The following is a 22,134-nucleotide window of genomic DNA, read 5'->3' on the forward strand; positions in this document are numbered from 1 at the left end:
CCAAGACTAACGCATCCAGTCCCTCGCCAAATAAGGCCTCACCTTTATATGGGAGAGCCTCCATATTTCTTTTGGAATCTGCATCCGCGTTCCACTGGCGAATCCACAACGCCCGCCGAGCCGATACTGCCATGGTAGCGGCTTGTGAACTCAAGAGTCCAATATCTTTCATCGCTTCTAGCATGTATGCGGCAGCGTCTTTGATATTCCCTAATTTAAGGAGTATCTCATCTTTATCAATCGTATCAATTTCTGATGACACGCTTTCTGACCATTTTTCAATAGCGCGACTCACCCACGTGCAAGCAATTGTGGGCCTGAGCAGCGTACCATTGGCAACATAAATGGATTTCAATGTAGTTTTCATCTTTCGGTCTGCCGGCTCCTATAGTGAAGCCGTGCCAGGTGCAGGGAGAATTACCTTCTTTGTCAACCTGGACAGTGCACTGTCTAACACAGGGGGCGACTCCCATTTTTTCCTGTCCTTTATCGGGAAAGGATAAGCTATCTGAATTCTCTTGGGAATACGAAATTTCTTTTCGGGATTCACCGACATCCCTTCAAAGAGTATTAAGCTCGTGGGAAGGAGGGAAAGTGACCTTAGATTTCTTTTCTTTATAGAAATAAGCCTTCTCCTGAGGTACAGGAGTGGCTTCCGTGACTTCCAGAACTTCCCTTATAGCCACAATCATATATTGTATATTTTTTGCCAATTTATGATCTATTTCTCTGGAGTCACTATCGTCGACACAAGAATCAGTGTCCGTGTCGGTATCAGTATTCACAGTATTCGCAAATGGTCTCTTATGTGAACCAGAGGGGTCGCCTGCGGATGGAAGAACAGAGCCCTGAAAAATCACATCCTCCACAGATTTTCTCCAGCACTCAGCATGAGATTCAGACTTATCTAATCTCCTATTGATATGATGCATACTTTCACCCACGCAGGCTCTTGGTGTGCCGGCAGCGCCACCACATTACACTTCTGTGTCCCTAAAATGGTTTCCTCCGGGGAAGAACTCCCTGCCTCTGACATTTCACACTCGTGCACAACACACACACAGACACACTGGGACTTATAGGGGACAGACCCACAGTAAAATCTGTCAGAGGGACACAGTTTAGGAGCAGCCAGTTCACAACCCCAGCGCCAATATCTAATGCCTGTGAACACAGAATGCCCACTGACATGCAGCGCTTTTTACACAGTAAAACACACTTGTAAAGCACCAAATTCGCTTGTGCCCCCCCTGTTTTGCACCCTTATACTTGTAGTCAGAAGTGAAGGAGGACCAGCGATGTCTCTGCAGCCTGAGGAGAGAGAAAATGGTGCTGAGCAATGTGCTGGCTGCCTGAGGAAGAAGCTTCGCCCCCACAATGGCGCATTTTTACCTCAGAAACTTTTCAAAATATCTATACTGGCGGGGGTAGGGCTGTGCCTGGGCATCTTATGCCCCCTTTTTGCGAATTTATAGAGGTGTTTTTGCTGCCCAGGGCGGCGCCCCCCGCCCCCCCCTGCAGTGCCTGTGGGCAGCAATGGCGAATGCGCTCCTGCCAGCCGCGCTGTACCTCAGCCGTCACTTTACTTGATAGAAGATCTGTCTTCTTACACTCACCTGTCTTCTGACTTCTGGCTCTGTGAGGGGGGTGACGGCGTGTTGTGGGAGTGAGCATCTAGACACGGCTAGCGTTCAGTTCCCTTCAGGAGCTAATGGTGTCCTGTCAGCCAGAAGCAGAGCCATGAAACTATTCAGGAAGTTGGTTCCTACTTCTGCCCCCTAAGTCCCACGAAGCAGAGAGACTTGCCAGCAGTTCTCCCTGAAAATAAAAAAACCTAACAAGTCTTTTCAGAGAAACTCAGTAGAGCTCCCCTGGAGTGCATCCAGTCTGCCTGGGCACATTTTCTAAAACTGAGGTCTGGAGGCGGGGCATAGAGGGAGGAGCCAGTTCACACCCTTGAAAAGTCTTAAGAGTACCCATGGCTCCTGCGGAACCTTCTATACCCCATGGTCATGAAATGGACCCCAGCATCCTCTAGGACGTATGAGAAAATGAGAATGAGGGAGAGAGACAGACAGAATGGGAGCGAGAATGAGAGCGAGAGAGAGAGAGAACGAGCGAGAGAGAGAGAACGAGCGAGAGAGAGAGAACGAGCGCGAACGTGTTTTCGTACTTGAAAAGTAACTCCCGGCTAGCTAAGCTCCTGCGGCTGGCCAGGAGTTACTCGTCGCTGCCCGGGACTCAGCGGCTGTGTGTGACGTCACGCAGCCACTGCGGCCCGCCCCCCGCACGGTCCGACAACGCCTGCGTTAGCTGGACCGCGCTCCGAAAACGCCAGCTAAACGCTGCCGTGCCGCCCCCTCACGCCTCTTCCTGTCAATCAGGCAGAGGCGATCGCTAGGTAACGACAGCCTTCGGCCGTCTGGCATGCGCAGTTCCGATTTAGCACATCTACGATCAGTCTTCAGACATGTAGGAGGACGCCCAGCACAAGGCTAAGGCTAGACCGCCCCGCATGTCAGGCCCGACCCCCCCCCCCCCCCTCCGCCACACACAAGTATAAAAGCATCGTACAGCGGTGATGCTTTTGTAGTAAAAGAATAGCTCCCAGCCCGCGCAGCTCATGCGCATTGGCAGGGTGCTACTTGACGCTGCCCGGGTCGCAGCGGCTGCGTGTGACATCATGCAGCTGCCGTGGCCCGTACCCCCCCCCCCCCCCAACGGTCTGGGCACGCCTGCGTTGCCCGGACTGAGCCCTCCTACGCGGCAGCCAAACGCCGCCGTCCCGGGCCCTCCCACCCAGCGACAGCCTCTGCCTGTCAATCAGGCAGAGGCGAACACAGGACTAAGACAGCCGTCTCCTGTCTGAAATGCGCCGACGCATTACGGTGCTGGCGCATGTGTAGTTCAGATCTGATCGCTGCTGTACGAAAACGCACAGCACCGATCAGGTCTGAATTAGCCACAAAGTTGCTGCTACGATCAGGTCTGAATTAGGCCCAATGAGAGAGAAAAAGAGAATGAAAGAGAAGATAATGAGAGAAGGGAGAGAACAGAGCATAGCTGGAAATAACAATTGTATCATCTCAGTTAAAGCTTTGTTACTCTAACACTAAAGTAGTGTTGGTTCCATCCTCCTGTGTGTGATACGCACACTAAACACAACACTGAAGGGAATAGGATGTGCACGGTTTTGGCTGAGTATATCCCCTTTAATCCGTGATACCTCAGGTGCCAATCACAGCACACTTCCCACAGCCCTGTAACCCCTTCTCTCAGCGAGGCTCCGTGCTTATACTATATAATTATTTCCTGCTCCCAAAGTCAATCCCAGCACCCGCAGGCAGAACTTTCACACATCAGGATCATTCTAAACTCCAGGAACCGTCTATAAACACAGAACACAATATATTGTGCCCTCGGCCTCGCCAAGAAATTATTAGCCGTACCTAGATATTAAACGCATATCTGTGTATTTGCACAGCCTCCGCCCAGGGCGGCCTGGGGGCACTGGAGAGACATCCTATGTACGTTAACGTCCCTCATTTCACAAGCCTGAACTCCTGACCCTCGTCGGGTGAGAGGCTCGTTACCACCCCACAAACCAGGAGGACAGACAGGTTTTCTTCCTCCGCAGCCCAGGCAGCTGTTAGGCAACCAGAGAGTAGAAGGGCGGATGAGACAGGCTGGGAACATTGATTAGTGAGGCAAAGGCATGTTGTACAACAGATGTACCAACACATTCACCCCACCCAACGTGTCACTTCTCACCTGAGACAGCCCGCACACCGTCCACTTCCCCGTGTTACCCGGCGGCTGCTCGGAGGGCTGGAAGCCTGCTGCCTAGGGCTGCCACCTTATCCCTGTAATTCTGGACACATTAATTACACAGGTTCTGTGGCTGGCTGACTTCAAGAATCCATTTCACCTGGTTTTAATCAGCCACAGACCCTGTGTAATTAATATGTCTCCTGAATTAAAGGGATGAGGTGGCAACCCTACTGCTGCCTCTGCTATGTGCAGTCATAGCAGCTGGCAAAGGGCTAAGACCTACTGCTGCCTCTGATATGTGCTGTCATAGCAGCTGACAAAGGGCTAAGCCCTACTGCTGCCTCTGCTGTGTGCCGTCATAGCAGCTGGCAAAGGGTTAAGACCTACTGCTGCCTCTGCTATGTGCCGTCATAGCAGCTGGCAAAGGGTTAAGACCTACTGCTGCCTCTGCTATGTGCCGTCATAGCAGCTGGCAAAGGGCTAAGACCTACTGCTGCCTCTGCTGTGTGCAGTCATAGCAGCTGGCAAAGGGCTAAGACCTACTGCTGCCTCTGCTGTGTGCAGTCATAGCAGCTGGCAAAAAGGCTCATTCACCAGGCTAAGACCTACGGCCCAGAAATCCACTGCGGTCAAAGATTCCGTTTTGTTCGCTGGTTTTAAATAAAGGGACAGATGTATCAAGTAGTAAAAGAGTATAACAAGTGGGCCAGTGGAGAAACTGCCCATCGCAGCCAAGCCGACTCCAGGTCATATTTATTTAAGCACATTCTATAAAGTTATAGGCAGGAGCTTACTGGTTGCTATGGGCGACATCTGCACTCTGTTCACTTCTTAATACATGTGCCCCATACAGAGATGCAGCTTACTCATTCCCTAACGGAAGCCTCCTCTCTGTCACACAAAGCCCTTGACACACTAGCCATTAAATAATATCATCTTGCACCCCCAATGCGTGACATACCTAATATAGCTTCCGCCACAAACCAATCCACCCCCCACACCCACTATTGCAGTGTCTCTCAAACTCGGGATCCGGTCTGAAGATCGACAGTGTCTAGGTCGACAATGTTTAGGTCGACCACTATAGGTCGACAGTCACTAGGTCGACATGGATGAAAGGTCAACAGGGTTTCTAGGTCGACATGTGCTAGGTCGACAGGTCTAAAGGTCGACATGAGTTTTTCACATTTTTATTTTTTTTGGGATTTTTTCATACTTAACGATCCACGTGGACTACGATTGGAACGGTAAAGTGTGCCGAGCGAAGCGGTAGCGGAGCGAAGGCACCATGCCCGAAGCATGGTGAGCGAAGCGAGCCATGCGAGGGGACGCGGTGCACTAATTTGGGATCCCGGTCACTTTACGAAGAAGACGACACCAAAAAAAAAAAAAAAATCCTCATGTCGACCTTTAGACCTAGAAACCCTGTCGACCTTCCATCCATGTCGACCTAGTGACTGTCAACCTATAGTGGTCGACCTAAACATTGTCGACCTAGACACTGTCGATAAAACGAACCACACCCCTCAAACTCACCCCCCGGGACCCCTAGCAGTCCACGTTTTCCAGCTCTCCTAGCTGGTGCACAGGTGTATCCACTACTAGTTCTGCCACATTCTAAAAGACCCACAGGTGACCTGGAAAACATGAACTGTTAGGGGTCCAATGGGTAGAACATCTCTGATTGGTCATATGAGGTGTGCAGCTGCTGTAACACTCCAGGAGGTTACTGATGCCCTTGAACAATAGTGCACCCCTTACAGAAAAGAGGGCGATTCACGCTGGTCAGCCATGCTCATCTAGGCTTCTCTGCTGCACCTAGGTGCACCAAGGGTTATTAGCATAAGCCTTTCATCTATTGTTCTCAGCTGCAATACAATACAGAGAGAATAATACAGCAGGGGATGAAGTCCGACTGCCCTGGCTCAATTATTCCTATTAAAGGGGTAGATGAGGAGGGCTCCATCTGTAGATGGTCCATGTTTATATGCTGGGGTTAGGAGTAATGAAGACAGTAAGTGCAGCGTCTATCCATCCGCTCCCCTGGCCACAGAATGAGGGTATCATGTGACTGAGACGTGTGCTGCAATGCTGCCACAAGTTATACAGCAAATAACGTGTTTATGTAACACTTTACTACTATTTACTAAAAAACATGTTACTGTCTAATTACCAGAGTTATAAACAGAAGCGCGCTGTTGTAATTACCTTTACTATCCTCTTCCCTAAGCTACAATGGCAGGAACACTTACTGCTAACCTTCCCTCACCAGCTGCACACTCACTGTAACATGTTCTAGTAGCACTCACACATATACCGTACATCCCTAATGTGTCCATGACCTGGGAGCTGCTTTACTGGTATATATCACACAGGGTGGAGGGTGTATTAGTACGCTGGTCCTGTATATATCACACAGGGTGGAGGGGGTATTAGTACGCTGTCCTGTATATATCACACAGGGTGGAGGGTGTATTAGTACGCTGGTCCTGTATATATCACACAGGGTGGAGGGTGTATTAGTATGCTGGTCCTGTATATATCACACAGGGTGGAGGGTGTATTAGTACGCTGTCCTGTATATATCACACAGGGTGGAGGGTGTATTAGTACGCTGGTCCTGTATATATCACACAGGGTGGAGGGGGTATTAGTACGCTGTCCTGTATATATCACACAGGGTGGAGGGTGTATTAGTACGCTGGTCCTGTATATATCACACAGGGTGGAGGGTGTATTAGTATGCTGGTCCTGTATATATCACACAGGGTGGAGGGTGTATTAGTACGCTGTCCTGTATATATCACACAGGGTGGAGGGGGTATTAGTACGCTGGTCCTGTATATATCACACAGGGTGGAGGGGGTATTAGTACGCTGGTCCTGTATATATCACACAGGGTGGAGAGTGTATTAGTATGCTGGTCCTGTATATATCACACAGGGTGGAGAGTGTATTAGTATGCTGGTCCTGTATATATCACACAGGGTGGAGAGTGTATTAGTACGCTGGTCCTGTATATATCACACAGGGTGGAGGGGGAATTAGTACGCAGGTCCTGTATATATCACACAGGGTGGAGGGGGTATTAGTACGCTGGTCCTGTATATATCACACAGGGTGGAGAGTGTATTAGTATGCTGGTCCTGTATATATCACACAGGGTGGAGAGTGTATTAGTACGCTGGTCCTGTATATATCACACAGGGTGGAGGGGGAATTAGTACGCTGGTCCTGTATATATCACACAGGGTGGAGGGGGTATTAGTACGCTGTCCTGTATATATCACACAGGGTGGAGAGTGTATTAGTATGCTGGTCCTGTATATATCACACAGGGTGGAGAGTGTATTAGTACGCTGGTCCTGTATATATCACACAGGGTGGAGGGGGAATTAGTACGCTGGTCCTGTATATATCACACAGGGTGGAGGGGGTATTAGTACGCTGGTCCTGTATATATCACACAGGGTGGAGGGTGTATTAGTACGCTGGTCCTGTATATATCACACAGGGTGGAGAGTGTATTAGTACGCTGGTCCTGTATATATCACACAGGGTGGAGGGTGTATTAGTACACTGGTCCTGTATATATCACACAGGGTGGAGGGTGTATTAGTACACTGGTCCTGTATATATCACACAGGGTGGAGGGGGTATTAGTACGTTGGTCCTGTATATATCACACAGGGTGGAGGGGGTATTAGTACGCTGGTCCTGTATATATAACACAGGGTGGAGGGTGTATTAGTACGCTGGTCCTGTATATATCACACAGGGTGGAGGGGGAATTAGTACTCTGGTCCTGTATATATCACACAGGGTGGAGGGTGTATTAGTACACTGGTCCTGTATATATCACACAGGGTGGAGGGGGTATTAGTACACTGGTCCTGTATATATCACACAGGGTGGAGGGGGTATTAGTACGCTGTCCTGTATATATCACACAGGGTGGAGGGTGTATTAGTACTCTGGTCCTGTATATATCACACAGGGTGGAGGGTGTATTAGTACACTGGTCCTGTATATATCACACAGGGTGGAGGGGGTATTAGTACACTGGTCCTGTATATATCACACAGGGTGGAGGGGGTATTAGTACGCTGGTCCTGTATATATCACACAGGGTGGAGGGTGAATTAGTACGCTGGTCCTGTATATATCACACAGGGTGGAGGGTGTATTAGTACTCTGGTCCTGTATATATCACACAGGGTGGAGGGGGAATTAGTACGCTGGTCCTGTATATATCACACAGAGTGGAGGGGGTATTAGTACGCTGGTCCTGTATATATCACACAGGGTGGAGGGTGTATTAATACGCTGGTCCTGTATATATCACACAGGGTGGAGGGGGTATTAGTACGCTGGTCCTGTTTATATCACACAGGGTGGAGGGTGTATTAGTACTCTGGTCCTGTATATATCACACAGGGTGGAGGGGGAATTAGTACGCTGGTCCTGTATATATCACACAGAGTGGAGGGGGTATTAGTACGCTGGTCCTGTATATATCACACAGGGTGGAGGGGGAATTAGTACGCTGGTCCTGTATATATTACACAGAGTGGCAGGTGTATTAGTACGCTGGTCCTGTATATATCACACAGGGTGGAGGGTGTATTAGTACGCTGGTCCTGTATATATCACACAGGGTGGAGGGTGTATTAGTACGCTGGTCCAGTATATATCACGCAGGATGGAGAGTGTATTAGTACGCTGTCCTGCATATATCACACAGGGTGGAGGGTGTATTAGTACGCTGTCCTGTATATATCACACAGGGTGGAGGGTGTATTAGTACACTGGTCCTGTATATATCACACAGGGTGGAGGGTGTATTAGTACACTGGTCCTGTATATATCACACAGGGTGGCAGGTGTATTAGTACGCTGGTCCTGTATATATCACACAGGGTGGAGGGGGTATTAGTATGCTGGTCCCGTATATACTGTATCACACAGAGTGGAGGGGGTATTAGTATGCTGGTCCCGTATATACTGTATCACACAGGGTCGAGAGTATCAGTACGCTGGTCCTGTATATATCACACAGGGTGGAGGGTGTATTAGTACGCTGGTCCTGTATATATCACACAGGGTGGAGGGTGTATTAGTACGCTGGTCCTGTATATATCACACAGGGTGGCAGGTGTATTAGTACGCTGGTCCTGTATATATCACACAGGGTGGAGAGTATCAGTACGCTAGTCCTGTATATATCACACAGGGTGGAGGGGGTATTAGTACACTGGTCCTGTATATATCACACAGGGTGGAGGGTGTATTAGTACGCTGGTCCTGTATATATCACACAGGGTGGCAGGTGTATTAGTACGCTGGTCCTGTATATATCACACAGGGTGGAGGGGGAATTAGTACGCTGGTCCTGTATATATCACACAGGGTGGAGGGTGTATTAGTACGCTGGTCCTGTATATATCATACAGGGTGGAGGGTGTATTAGTACGCTGGTCCTGTATATATCACACACGGTGGAGGGTGTATTAGTACGCTGGTCCTGTATATATCACACACAGTGGCAGGTGTATTAGTACGCTGGTCCTGTATATATCATACAGGGTGGAGGGTGTATTAGTACGCTGGTCCTGTATATATCACACAGGATGGAGGGTGTATTAGTACACTGGTCCTGTATATATCACACAGGGTGGAGGGTGTATTAGTACGCTGGTCCTGTATATATCACACACAGTGGCAGGTGTATTAGTACGCTGGTCCTGTATATATCATACAGGGTGGAGGGTGTATTAATACGCTGGTCCTGTATATATCACACAGTGGCAGGTGTATTAGTACGCTGGTCCTGTATATATCACACAGGGTGGAGGGTGTATTAGTACGCTGGTCCTGTATATATCACACAGGGTGGAGGGTGTATTAGTACGCTGGTCCTGTATATATCACACAGGGTGGAGGGTGTATTAGTACGCTGGTCCTGTATATATCACACACAGTGGCAGGTGTATTAGTACGCTGGTCCTGTATATATCATACAGGGTGGAGGGTGTATTAATACGCTGGTCCTGTATATATCACACAGTGGCAGGTGTATTAGTACGCTGGTCCTGTATATATCACACACAGTGGCAGGTGTATTAGTACGCTGGTCCTGTATATATCATACAGGGTGGAGGGTGTATTAGTACGCTGGTCCTGTATATATCACACAGTGGCAGGTGTATTAGTACGCTGGTCCTGTATATATCACACACAGTGGCAGGTGTATTAGTACGCTGGTACTGTATATATCGCACAGGGTGGAGGGTGTATTAGTACGCTGGTCCTGTATATATCACACAGGTTGGGGGGTGTATTAGTACGCTGGTCCTGTATATATCACACAGGGTGGAGGGTGTATTAGTACGCTGGTCCTGTATATATCACACGGGGTGGAGGGTGTATTAGTACGCTGGTCCTGTATATATCACACAGGGTGGAGGGTGTATTAGTACGCTGGTCCTGTATATATCACACAGGGTGGAGGGTGTATTACTATGCTGTACCTGTATATTCTTGTCTATACATCTCTGGTTGGAAACTGTATTATTACGCTGTTACTGAATAGAACACAACAGATACGTCCTCATACATCTTTGCTGCAGTCACTCTTGGCAGACCAGGTCGCGTGAGACTCCTCTAGGTTGGGAATCTTTTTTTAATGAAAATGCACCTTAGGACTAGGATGCACAAGGAAACTTTGATATACAACACTTGTATATCTGCGCGCGACAGAGTCTCTGTATCTGCATTAGTACGCTTGACTTGTATGTACAACATAGGTTGGAAAGTTATATTAGCACAGTGGTCCTGTATATAGGTGTGTATACAGCTCGCTTTGGAGATACAGTCAGGTCCATAAATATTGGGACATGGACACAATTCTCATATTGTGGGCTCTATACACCACCACAATGGATTTGAAATGAAACAAACAAGATGTGCTTTAACTGCAGACTTTCTGCTTTAATTTGAGGGTATTTACATCCAAATCAGGTGAACGGTGTAGGAATTACAACGGTTTCTATGTGTGCCTCCCACTTTTTAAGGGACTAAAAGTAATGGGACAATCAACTCAAAAGCTATTTCATGGACAGGGGTGGGCTATTCCCTCGTTATTTCATCATCAATTAAGCAGGTAAAAGGTCTGGAGTAGATTCCAGGTGCGACATTTGCATTTGGAATCTGTTGCTGTCGACTCTCAATCATGAGGCTGAAAAATCAAAACAAACTCACCAGAGAGATAGCAAAAACATTAGGTGTGGCCACATCAACTGTTTGGAACATTCTTAAAAAGAAAGAACGCATCGGAGAGCTCAGCAACACCAAAAGACCCAGAAGACCACGGGAAACAACTGTGGTGGATGACAGAAGAATTATTTCCCTGGTGAAGAAAAACCCCTTCACAACAGTTGCCCAGATCAAGAACACTCTCCAGGAGGTAGGTGTATATGTGTCAAAGTCAACAATAAAGAGAAGACTTCACAAGAGTGAATATAGAGGGTTCACCACTAGATGTAAACCATTGGTAAACCAAAAAAACAGGAAGTCCAGATTAGAGTTTGCCGAACAACATCTAAAAAAGCCATTGCAGTTCTGGAACATCATCCTATGGACAGATGAGACAAAGATCAACTTGTACCAGAGTGATGGGAAGAGAAGAGTATGGAGAAGGAAAGGAACTGCTCATGATCCAAAACATACTACCTCATCAGTGAAGCATGGTGGTGGTAGTGTCATGGCGTGGGCATGTATTGCCGCCAATGGAACGGATTCCCTTGCGTTTATTGATAATGTGACTGCTGACAAAAGCAGCAGGATGAATTCTGAAGTGTTTCGGGCAATATTATCTGCTCATATTCAGTCAAATGCTTCAGAACTCATTGGACGACGCTTCACAGTGCAGATGGACAATGACCCAAAACATACTGCGAAAGCAACCAAAGAGTTTTTTAAGGCAAATAAGTGGAATGTTATGCAATGGCCAAGTCAATCACCTGACCTGAATGCGACTGAGCATGCATTTCACTTGATGAAGACAAAACTGAAGGGAAAATGCCCCAAGAACAAGCAGGAACTGAAGACATTTGCAGTAGAGGCCTGACAGAGCATCACCAGGGATGAAACCCAGCGTCTGGTGATGTCTATGCGTTCCAGACTTCATGCTGTAATTGACTGCAAAGGATTTGCAACAAAGTGTTAAAATGAAAGTTTGATTTAGGATTGTTTAGTTTGTCCCATTACTGAAATAACGAGGGAATAGCCCACTCCTGTCCATGAAATAGCTTTTGAGTCGATTGTCCCATAACTTTTGGTCCTTTAAAAAGTGGGAGGCACATATAGAAACCGTTGCAATTCCTACACCGTTCACCTGATTTGGATGTAAATACCCTCAAATTAAAGCGGAAAGTCTGCAGTTAAAGCACATCTTGTTTGTCTCAGTTCAAATCCATTGTGGTGGTGTATAGAGCCCACAATATGAGAATTGTGTCCATGTCCCAATATTTATGGACCTGACTGTATATTAGCACAGTGGTCCTGAATATAGGTGTGTATACAGCTCGGGGTGGAGAGTATATTAGGCACAGTGGTCCTGTATATACTGTAGGTGTGTGGAGGGTATATTAGCACACTGGTCCTGTATATAGGTGTGTATACAGCTAGGGGTGGAGGTATATTAGGCACAGTGGTCCTGTATATAGCTGTGTGGAGGGTATATTAGGCACAGAGGTACTGTATATAATAAGATTTTACTTACCGGTAAATCTATTTCTCGTAGTCCGTAGAGGATGCTGGGGACTCCGTAAGGACCATGGGGAGAGACGGGCTCCGCAGGAGACATGGGCACTTTAAGAAAGAATTTAGTTCCTGGTGTGCACTGGCTCCTCCCTCTCTGCCCCTCCTCCAGACCTCAGTTAGAGAAACTGTGCCCAGAGGAGACGGACAGTACGAGGAAAGGATTTTGTTAATCCAAGGGCAAGATTCATACCAGCCACACCAATCACACCGTATAACTTGTGATAACAATCCAGTAAACAGTATGACAATAACATAGCATCAGTTCACGCCCGATGCAACAATAACGTAACCCTTATTGAAGCAATAACTATATACAAGTCTTGCAGATGTAGTTCGCACTTGGGACGGGCGCCCAGCATCCTCTACGGACTACGAGAAATAGATTTACCGGTAAGTAAAATCTTATTTTCTCTAACGTCCTAGAGGATGCTGGGGACTCCGTAAGGACCATGGGGATTATACCAAAGTACCCAAACGGGCGGGAGAGTGCGGATGACTCTGCAGCACCGATTGAGCAAACAGGAGGTCCTCCTCAGCCAGGGTATCAAACTTATAGAACTTTGCAAAGTTGTTTGAACCCGACCAAGTAGCAGCTCGGCACAGCTGTAGTGCCGAGACCCCTCGGGCAGCCGCCCAAGACGAGCCCACTATCCTAGTGGAATGGGCCTTGACTGATTTAGGCAACGGCAACCTAGCCGTAGAATGCGCTTGCTGAATCGTGTTACAGATCCAGCGAGCAATAGTCTGCTTTGAAGCAGGGGCACCAATCTTGTTGGTCGCATACAGGATAAACAGTGCATCTGTTTTTCTGACTCTAGCCGTTCTGGCTACGTAAATTTTCAAAGCCCTGACCACATCAAGTGACTCGGAATCCTCCAAGTCACGCGTAGCCACAGGCACCACAATAGGTTGGTTCATATGAAAGGATGAAACCACTTTTGGCAGGAACTGAGGACGTGTCCGCAATTCCGCTCTATCCATATGGAAATCCAGATAGGGGCTTTTATGTGATAAAGCCGCTAATTCCGAGACTCGCCTAGCCGAAGCCAGGGCTAATAACATGACCACCTTCCAAGTGAGATATTTCAACTCCACCGTTTTCAGTGGTTCAAACCAGTGTGACTTTAGGAAGTCCAAGACCACATTAAGGTCCCAAGGTGCCACCGGAGGCACAAATGGAGGCTGAATATGCAGTACTCCCTTAACAAAAGTCTGAACTTCTGGGAGAGAAGCCAATTCTTTTTGAAAGAAAATGGATAGGGCCGAAATCTGGACCTTAATGGAGCCTAATTTAAGGCCCAAATCCACTCCAGTTTGCAAGAAGTGAAGGAAACGGCCCAGATGGAATTCTTCCGTAGGAGCATTCCTGGCTTCACACCAAGAAACATATCTTCGCCATATACGGTGATAATGTTTTGCTGTTACTTCCTTCCTAGCCTTTATCAGCGTAGGGATAACCTCAACCGGAATACCTTTTTCCGCTAAAATCCGGCGTTCAACCGCCATGCCGTCAAACGCAGCCGTGGTAAGTCTTGGAACAGACAGGGTCCCTGTTGCAACAGGTCCTGCCTTAGAGGAAGAGGCCACGGATCTTCCGTGAGCATTTCCTGCAGATCTGGATACCAGGTCCGTCGTGGCCAATCTGGAACAACGAGGATTGTTCTCACTCCTTTTCTTCTTACTATTCTCAACACCTTGGGTATGAGAGGAAGAGGAGGAAATACATAGACGGACCGGAACACCCACGGTGTCACGAGGGCGTCTACCGATACTGCCTGAGGGTCTCTGGACCTGGCGCAATACCTCTGTAGCTTTTTGTTGAGGCGGGACGCCATCATGTCTATCTGTGGCAGTTCCCACCGACTCACAATCTGTGCAAAGACTTCTAGATGAAGTCCCCACTCTCCCGGGTGTAGGTCGTGTCTGCTGAGGAAGTCTGCTTCCCAGTTGTCCACTCCCGGAATGAACACTGCTGACAGTGCGCTTACATGATTCTCCGTCCAGCGAAGAATCCTGGTAGCTTCCGCCATTGCCGCTCTGCTCCTTGTGCCGCCTTGGCGGTTTACATGAGCCACTGCGGTGATGTTGTCTGACTGGATCAGAACTGGTTGGTAGCGAAGTAAGGCCTCCGCTTGACGTAGGGCGTTGTATATGGCCCTTAGTTCCAGGATGTTGATGTGCAGACAAGTCTCTTGACTTGACCAAAGACCCTGGAAATGTCTTCCCTGTGTGACTGCTCCCCAACCTCGGAGGCTTGCGTCCGTGGTCACCAGGATCCAATCCTGAATGCCAAATCTGCGGCCCTCGAAAATGTGAGCACTCTGCAGCCACCACAGGAGCGACACCCTGGCCCTGGGGGACAGGGTGATCAACCGATGCATCTGTAGATGTGATCCGGACCACTTGTCCAACAGATCCCATTGGAAAGTCCTCGCATGGAACCTGCCAAAGGGAATGGCCTCGTATGAGGCCACCATCTTTCCCAGGACTCGAGTGCAATGATGCACGGACACCTGTCTTGATTTCAAAAGGTTCCTGACCAGAGTCATAAGTTCCTGGGCTTTTTCTATCGGAAGATAACCCCTTTTCTGGGTCGTGTCCAGAATCATGCACAAGAAAGGCAGACGAGTCGTAGGAACCAACTGCGACTTTGGGATATTGAGAATCCAGCCGTGTTGTTGTAACACTTTCAGTGAAAGAGATACGCTGTTCAGCAACTGCTCTCTTGATCTCGCTTTTATGAGGAGATCGTCCAAGTACGGGATAATTGTGACACCCTGCTTGCGCAGGAGCCCCATCATTTCCGCCATTACCTTGGTGAAAATCCTCGGAGCCGTTGAGAGACCAAACGGCAACGTCTGAAATTGGTAATGACAGTCCTGTACCGCAAATCTTAGGTACGCCTGATGAGGTGGATAAATGGGGACATGAAGGTACGCATCCTTTATGTCCAGTGACACCATATAATCCCCCCCTTCCAGACTGGCGATGACCGCTCTTAGCGATTCCATCTTGAACTTGAACCTCTTCAAGTATAGGTTCAGAGATTTTAAATTCAATATGGGTCTGACCGAACCGTCCGGTTTCGGAACCACAAACATGGTCGAATAATAACCCCTTCCCTGTTGAAGGAGGGGAACCTCGACCACCACCTGCTGAAGATACAATTTTTGTATTGCATTTAACACTATCTCCCTCTCTAGGGGGGAAGACGGTAGGGCAGATTTGAAAAACCGGCGAGGAGGCACCTCTTCGAATTCCAGCTTGTAACCCTGAGACACAATTTCTATTGCCCAGGGATCCACATGGGAGTGAACCCACATGCGGCTGAAATTCCGAAGACGCGCCCCCACTGGACCCGACTCCGCCAGTGGAGCCCCAGCATCATGCGGTGGATTTTGCAGAGGCCGGGGAGGACTTCTGTTCCTGGGAACTAGCTGTATTGTGCAGCTTCTTTCCTCTGCCCCTCCCTCTGGCAAGAAAGGACGCACCTCGGACTTTCTTGTTTCTTTGTGAACGAAAGGACTGCATTTGATAATGTGGTGCTCTCTTAGGCTGTGAGGGAACATAAGGCAAAAAAATTGACTTTCCAGCCGTAGCTGTGGTGACCAGGTCCGAGAGACCTTCACCGAACAATTCCTCACCCCTGTAAGGTAAAACCTCCATATGTCGTTTTGAGTCGGCATCACCTGTCCATTGCAGAGTCCACAGGACCCTTCTGGCAGAAATCGACATAGCCTTTATTCTAGAACCCAGCAGACTAATGTCTCTTTGAGCATCTCTCATATAAAGGACAGCGTCTTTAATATGCCCCAGGGTCAATAAAACAGTATCCCTATCTAGGGTATCAAACTCCTCTGATAAGGTATCAGTCCATGCCGCTACTGCACTACAGACCCAGGCCGACGCAATTGCCGGTCTTAGTAAGGTACCTGAATGTGTATAAATGGACTTCAGGGTAACCTCCTGCTTGCGATCAGCAGCATCCTTGAGGGTAGCCGTATCCTGTGACGGCAGGGCTACCTTTTTGGATAAGCGTGTTAAAGCTTTGTCCACCCTAGGGGAGGATTCCCATCGTAACCTGTCCGTTGGCGGGAAAGGATACGCCATAAGAATCCGTTTGGAAATCTGCAGTTTTTTTATCTGGAGATTCCCAAGCTTTTTCACATAACTCATTCAGTTCGTGTGAGGGGGGAAAAGTTACCTAAGGTTTCTTTCCCTTATACATATAAACCCGTGTGTCAGGGACAGGGGTTTCCTCTGTGATGTGCAAAACCTCCTTAATTGCTATAATCATATATCGCAGTGATTTAGCCAACTCTGGCTGTAACTTTGCATCATCGTAATTGACACTGGAGTCAGAATCCATGTTGGTATCTGTGTCAACAATTTGGGATAGTGGGCGTTTATGAGACCCCGACGGTCCCTGCGACATAGGATCAGGCATGGGTTGAGACCCTGCCTGTCCCAATGCATCAGCCTTGTCTAATCTTTTATGCAAGGAATTTACATTATCATTTAAAACCTTCCACATATCCATCCAATCAGGTGTCGGCGCCGTCGGCGGAGATACCACATTCATTTGCTCCCGCTCCTCTCCCACATAGCCTTCCACATCAGACATGTCGTCACAAGCGTACCGACACACCACACACACAGGGAATGTCCTTTCTGAAGACAGTTCCCCCACGAGGCCCTTTGGAGAGACAGAGAGAGAGTATGCCAGCACACCCCCCAGCGCTATATAACCCAGGAATAACACAGTAACTTAACGTTAACCCAGTAGCTGCTGTTTATATACTTTTTTGCACCTAATTATGTGCCCCCCCTCTCTTTTCAACCCTCTTCTACCGTGTATCAGCAGGGGAGAGCCTGGGGAGCTTCCTCTCAGCGTGCTGTGGAGAAAAAATGGCGCTGGTGAGTGCTGAGGGAGAAGCCCCGCCCCCTCGGCGGCGGGCTTCTGTCCCGCTTAAATTTTATTTCTTTGGCGGGGGCTCCTACATATATACAGTGCCCAGCTGTATATGTGTGTGTTCATTTGCCAGAATGAGGTCCCAAATGCTGTCCAGGGCGCCCCCCCCCCCCCCCCCCCCCTGCGCCCTGCACCCTAACAGTGACCGGAGTATGTGTAGGTGTGTGGAGCAATGGCGCACAGCTGCAGTGCTGTGCGTTACCTCAGTGAAGATCACGGAGTCTTCTGCCGCCTGTGAAATCTTCTTGCTTCTCATACTCACCCGGCTTCAGTCTTCCGGCTCTGCGAGGGGGACGGCGGCGCGGCTCTGGGACGGACGGCGAGGGTGAGATCCTGCGTACCGATCCCTCTGGAGCTAATGGTGTCCAGTAGCCTAAGAAGCAGGACCTAGCTTCAGAGAGTAGGGCTGCTTCTCTCCCCTCAGTCCTACGATGCAGGGAGTCTGTTGCCAGCAGAGCTCCCTGAAAATAAAAAACCTAACAAAAAACTTTCTATCAGCAAACTCAGGAGAGCTCACTGAAAAGCACCCAGCTCGTCTGGGCACAGTATCAAACTGAGGTCTGGAGGAGGGGCATAGAGGGCGGAGCCAGTGCACACCAGAACCTAAATTCTTTCTTAAAGTGCCCATGTCACCTGCGGAGCCCGTCTATCCCCATGGTCCTTACGGAGTCCCCAGCATCCTCTAGGAGAGAAAGCTGTGTGTACAGCTAAGGGTGGAGAGTATATTAGGCACAGTGGTCCTGTATATAGGTGTGTATACAGCTCAGGTGGAGGTATATTAGGCACAGTGGCCCTGTATATAGCTGTGTGGAGGGTATATGAGCACAGTGGTCCTGTATATAGGTGTGTATACAGCTGGGGTGGAGGTATATTAGGCACAGTGGCCCTGTATATAGCTGTGTGGAGGGTATATGAGCACAGTGATCCTGTATATAGGCGTGTATACAGCTGGGGTGGAGGTATATTAGCACAGTGGCCCTGTATATAGCTGTGTGGAGGGTATATTAGGCACAGAGGTCCTGTATATAGGTGTGTGGAGGGTATATAAGCACAGTGGCCCTGTATATAGCTATGTGGAGGGTATATTAGGCACAGAGGTCCTGCATATAGGCGTGTGTATACAGCTCGGGCTGGAGGTATATTAGGCACAGTGGTCCTGTATATAGCTGTGTGGAGGGTATATTAGGCACAGTGGTCCTGTATATAGGTGTGTGGAGGGTATATAAGCACAGTGGTCCTGAATATAGCTGTGTGGAGGGTATATTAGGCACAGTGGTCCTGTATATAGGTGTGCGAAGGGTATACAAGCACAGTAGTCCTGTATATAGCTGTGTGGAGGGTATATTAGGCACAGTGGTCCTGTATATAGGTGTGTGGAGGGTATATAAACACAGTGGTCCTGTATATAGGTGTGTGGAGGGTATAGTAGCACAGTGGTCCTGTATATAGGTGTGTGGAGGGTATAGTAGCACAGTGGTCCTGTATATAGGTGTGTGGAGGGTATATTAGGCACAGAGGTCCTGTATATAGGTGTGCAGAGGGTATAGTAGCACAGTGGTCCTGTATATAGCTGTGTGGAGGGTATATTAGGCACAGTGGTCCTGTATATAGGTGTGCGGAGGGTATATAAGCACAGAGGTCCTGTATATAGCTGTGTGGAGGGTATATTAGGCACAGTGGTCCTGTATATAGGTGTGTGGAGGGTATAGTAGCACAGTGGTCCTGTATATAGGTGTGTGGAGGGTATATAAGCACAGAGGTCCTGTATATAGGTGTGTATACAGCTCGGGTTGGAGGTATATTAGGCACAGTGGTCCTGTATATAGCTGTGTGGAGGGTATATAAGCACAGTGGTCCTGTATATAGCTGTGTGGAGGGTATATTAGGCACAGTGGTCCTGTATATAGGTGTGCGGAGGGTATATAAGCACAGTGGTCCCGTATATAGCTGTGTGGAGGGTATATTAGGCACAGAGGTCCTGTATATAGGTGTGTATACAGCTCGGGTTGGAGGTATATTAGGCACAGTGGTCCTGTATATAGCTGTGTGGAGGGTATATTAGGCACAGTGGTCCTGTATATAGGTGTGCGGAGGGTATATAAGCACAGTGGTCCTGTATATCTGTGTGGAGGGTATGTTAGGCACAGTGGTCCTGTATATAGGTGTGCGGAGGGTATAGTAGCACAGTGGTCCTGTATATAGGTGTGTGGAGGGTATAGTAGCACAGAGGTCCTGTATATAGGTGTGTATACAGCTCGGGTTGGAGGTATATTAGGCACAGTGGTCCTGTATATAGCTGTGTGGAGGGTATATTAGGCACAGTGGTCCTGTATATAGGTGTGCGGAGGGTATATAAGCACAGTGGTCCTGTATATAGGTGTGCGGAGGGTATGTTAGGCACAGTGGTCCTGTATATAGGTGTGGAGGGTATGTTAGGCACAGTGGTCCTGTATATAGGTGTGCGGAGGGTATAGTAGCACAGTGGTCCTGTATATAGGTGTGTGGAGGGTATAGTAGCACAGAGGTCCTGTATATAGGTGTGTATACAGCTCGGGTTGGAGGTATATTAGGCACAGTGGTCCTGTATATAGGTGTGCGGAGGGTATAGTAGCACACTGGTCCTGTATATAGGTGTGCGGAGGGTATATAAGCACAGAGGTCCTGTATATAGGTGTGTATACAGCTCGGGTTGGAGGTATATTAGGCACAGTGGTCCTGTATATAGGTGTGTGGAGGGTATATTAGGCACAGTGGTCCTGTATATAGGTGTGCGGAGGGTATATAAGCACAGTGGTCCTGTATATAGCTGTGTGGAGGGTATATTAGGCACAGTGGTCCTGTATATAGGTGTGTGGAGGGTATAGTAGCACAGAGGTCCTGTATATAGGTGTGTATACAGCTCGGGTTGGAGGTATATTAGGCACAGTGGTCCTGTATATAGGTGTGCGGAGGGTATAATAGGACACTGGTCCTGTATATAGGTGTGTGGAGGGTATATAAGCACAGAGGTCCTGTATATAGGTGTGTATACAGCTCGGGTTGGAGGTATATTAGGCACAGTGGTCCTGTATATAGCTGTGTGGAGGGTATATAAGCACAGAGGTCCTGCATATAGGTGTGTATACGTACACAGCAGGAGGCAGCACAGTGCTGGGACAGTGTGTGACATTCCCCATAGCTATACAGCAGCTACTAGACGTGTCAGTCAGTCGTCAGCACATAAAGCAGCCTCTTCAGTCTGAGCTATAATTACCGGGGGATAATTGCATCATTGCTGCTGTGTTTAAGAGCACTTGTCAGTAGTACCTGGGGCCAAACACACTGGAGCTGCACAATTATCCAACCCTCGTAATTACACCCCCGCCATGTCTTGCTGCACACATCTTAATGGACTGATATTCAGAGCGGGGGGGTGACTGCGCTCAGCGAGAGCATGCTGAAACCTAGTGACCTCTTAATCCTCAACACGCCAGAGGGCAGGGAGGCCTAGTGTAAGGCAAGGGTTAAAACATTGAGTGTTGACAGTGAGTTACAGTCGCCACACAGCAACACGGGGAAAGTACCCGGGACACAGCTACAGCGGCTGGCGGCTCTGGGTTGGTTTTGCCCGTAGCAACCAACCAGATTTTTGCATTCAACTATTAAGATGTTGCAGAAATCTGAGAGACAGAATCGTATTGGTTGTTATGGAGAATCCCTCCTGTGGAGGAGTTTTCTCCGCTAACTTTCATTAACGGTTAAGGCGGTCACACACTGTTCGGCCCCCGCGCTGAGACACAGGACCACCACTCAGTGTGGCCACACACAGGAAGAGATCCGTCCGTCCATCTCTTGGGTGACGCTTCCAGGTTCTATGCGGTCAATGGGGGATATAAGATGACTGCACAGCAATGAACTGAGGACCACAGTTACCGCCATATCAGAGAAGGGCCCCAAGTATTGCCATAGAGTGATTATTAGACATTGAGGTCATTTGGGGGCAACACGTGACCAGACCAGTTTCCGTAGGACATGTGCGGCCTCCGTTCACCAGAAACCGTATGATCAGACTTTACATTAGAGGTAGATACAGAGATCCCAGTAATGACACCAGCAACGCTCACCTTTAGCAAACTTCATGTAATGCAGGCGCTTCCTCGATGCTTTGGACTTCTCCTCCAGGCTGAAGGACTTGAGGCTGTCATTGGCAGGAGACGCTAAAATAATCAGTATTCGTTATTAAAACAATGTTTTGTTTTTCCCTTTAATTATCCCCCACCTAACCTGGAACCATTGAAACAGAATTATAGTGCGCTCTGAAATTGCCCGTTGACACCAAACAGTCCGCAATTACCCACAACTGAAGCAGTGAGACGGGCTTACTATCATCAGGGGTCATTGGTGCATTCATACTGGACACAATTGACGTCACGTGAGAATCTCCCAGCAATAAGGTGTTTAAGCGATTCCTCCGTGGTACTGTGCCACGAGGATCTCTATCTTTACTATCTAAGACTAAGGGGTATATTCAATAAGAGTCAGATCCATTCCGACATGCATTTGTCGGAATGGATCCGACAAGCCCTATT

General features: G+C 48.4%; 1 protein-coding gene across 1 annotated transcript in view; it reads right to left on the reverse strand.

The window, feature by feature from the left end:
* Positions 1-22,134, reverse strand: part of PINX1 (PIN2 (TERF1) interacting telomerase inhibitor 1) — a 197,333-nt gene that overhangs the window by 151,150 nt on the left and 24,049 nt on the right. Inside the window, exon 5 of the mRNA XM_063915085.1 lies at positions 21,670-21,762. Within this exon, the coding sequence (XP_063771155.1) occupies positions 21,670-21,762 (93 nt within the window). The remainder of the gene's footprint in view (positions 1-21,669; positions 21,763-22,134) is intronic.

The sequence above is a fragment of the Pseudophryne corroboree genome, chromosome 4 (assembly GCF_028390025.1).
Source record: "Pseudophryne corroboree isolate aPseCor3 chromosome 4, aPseCor3.hap2, whole genome shotgun sequence".
Lineage (NCBI taxonomy): Eukaryota > Metazoa > Chordata > Amphibia > Anura > Myobatrachidae > Pseudophryne > Pseudophryne corroboree.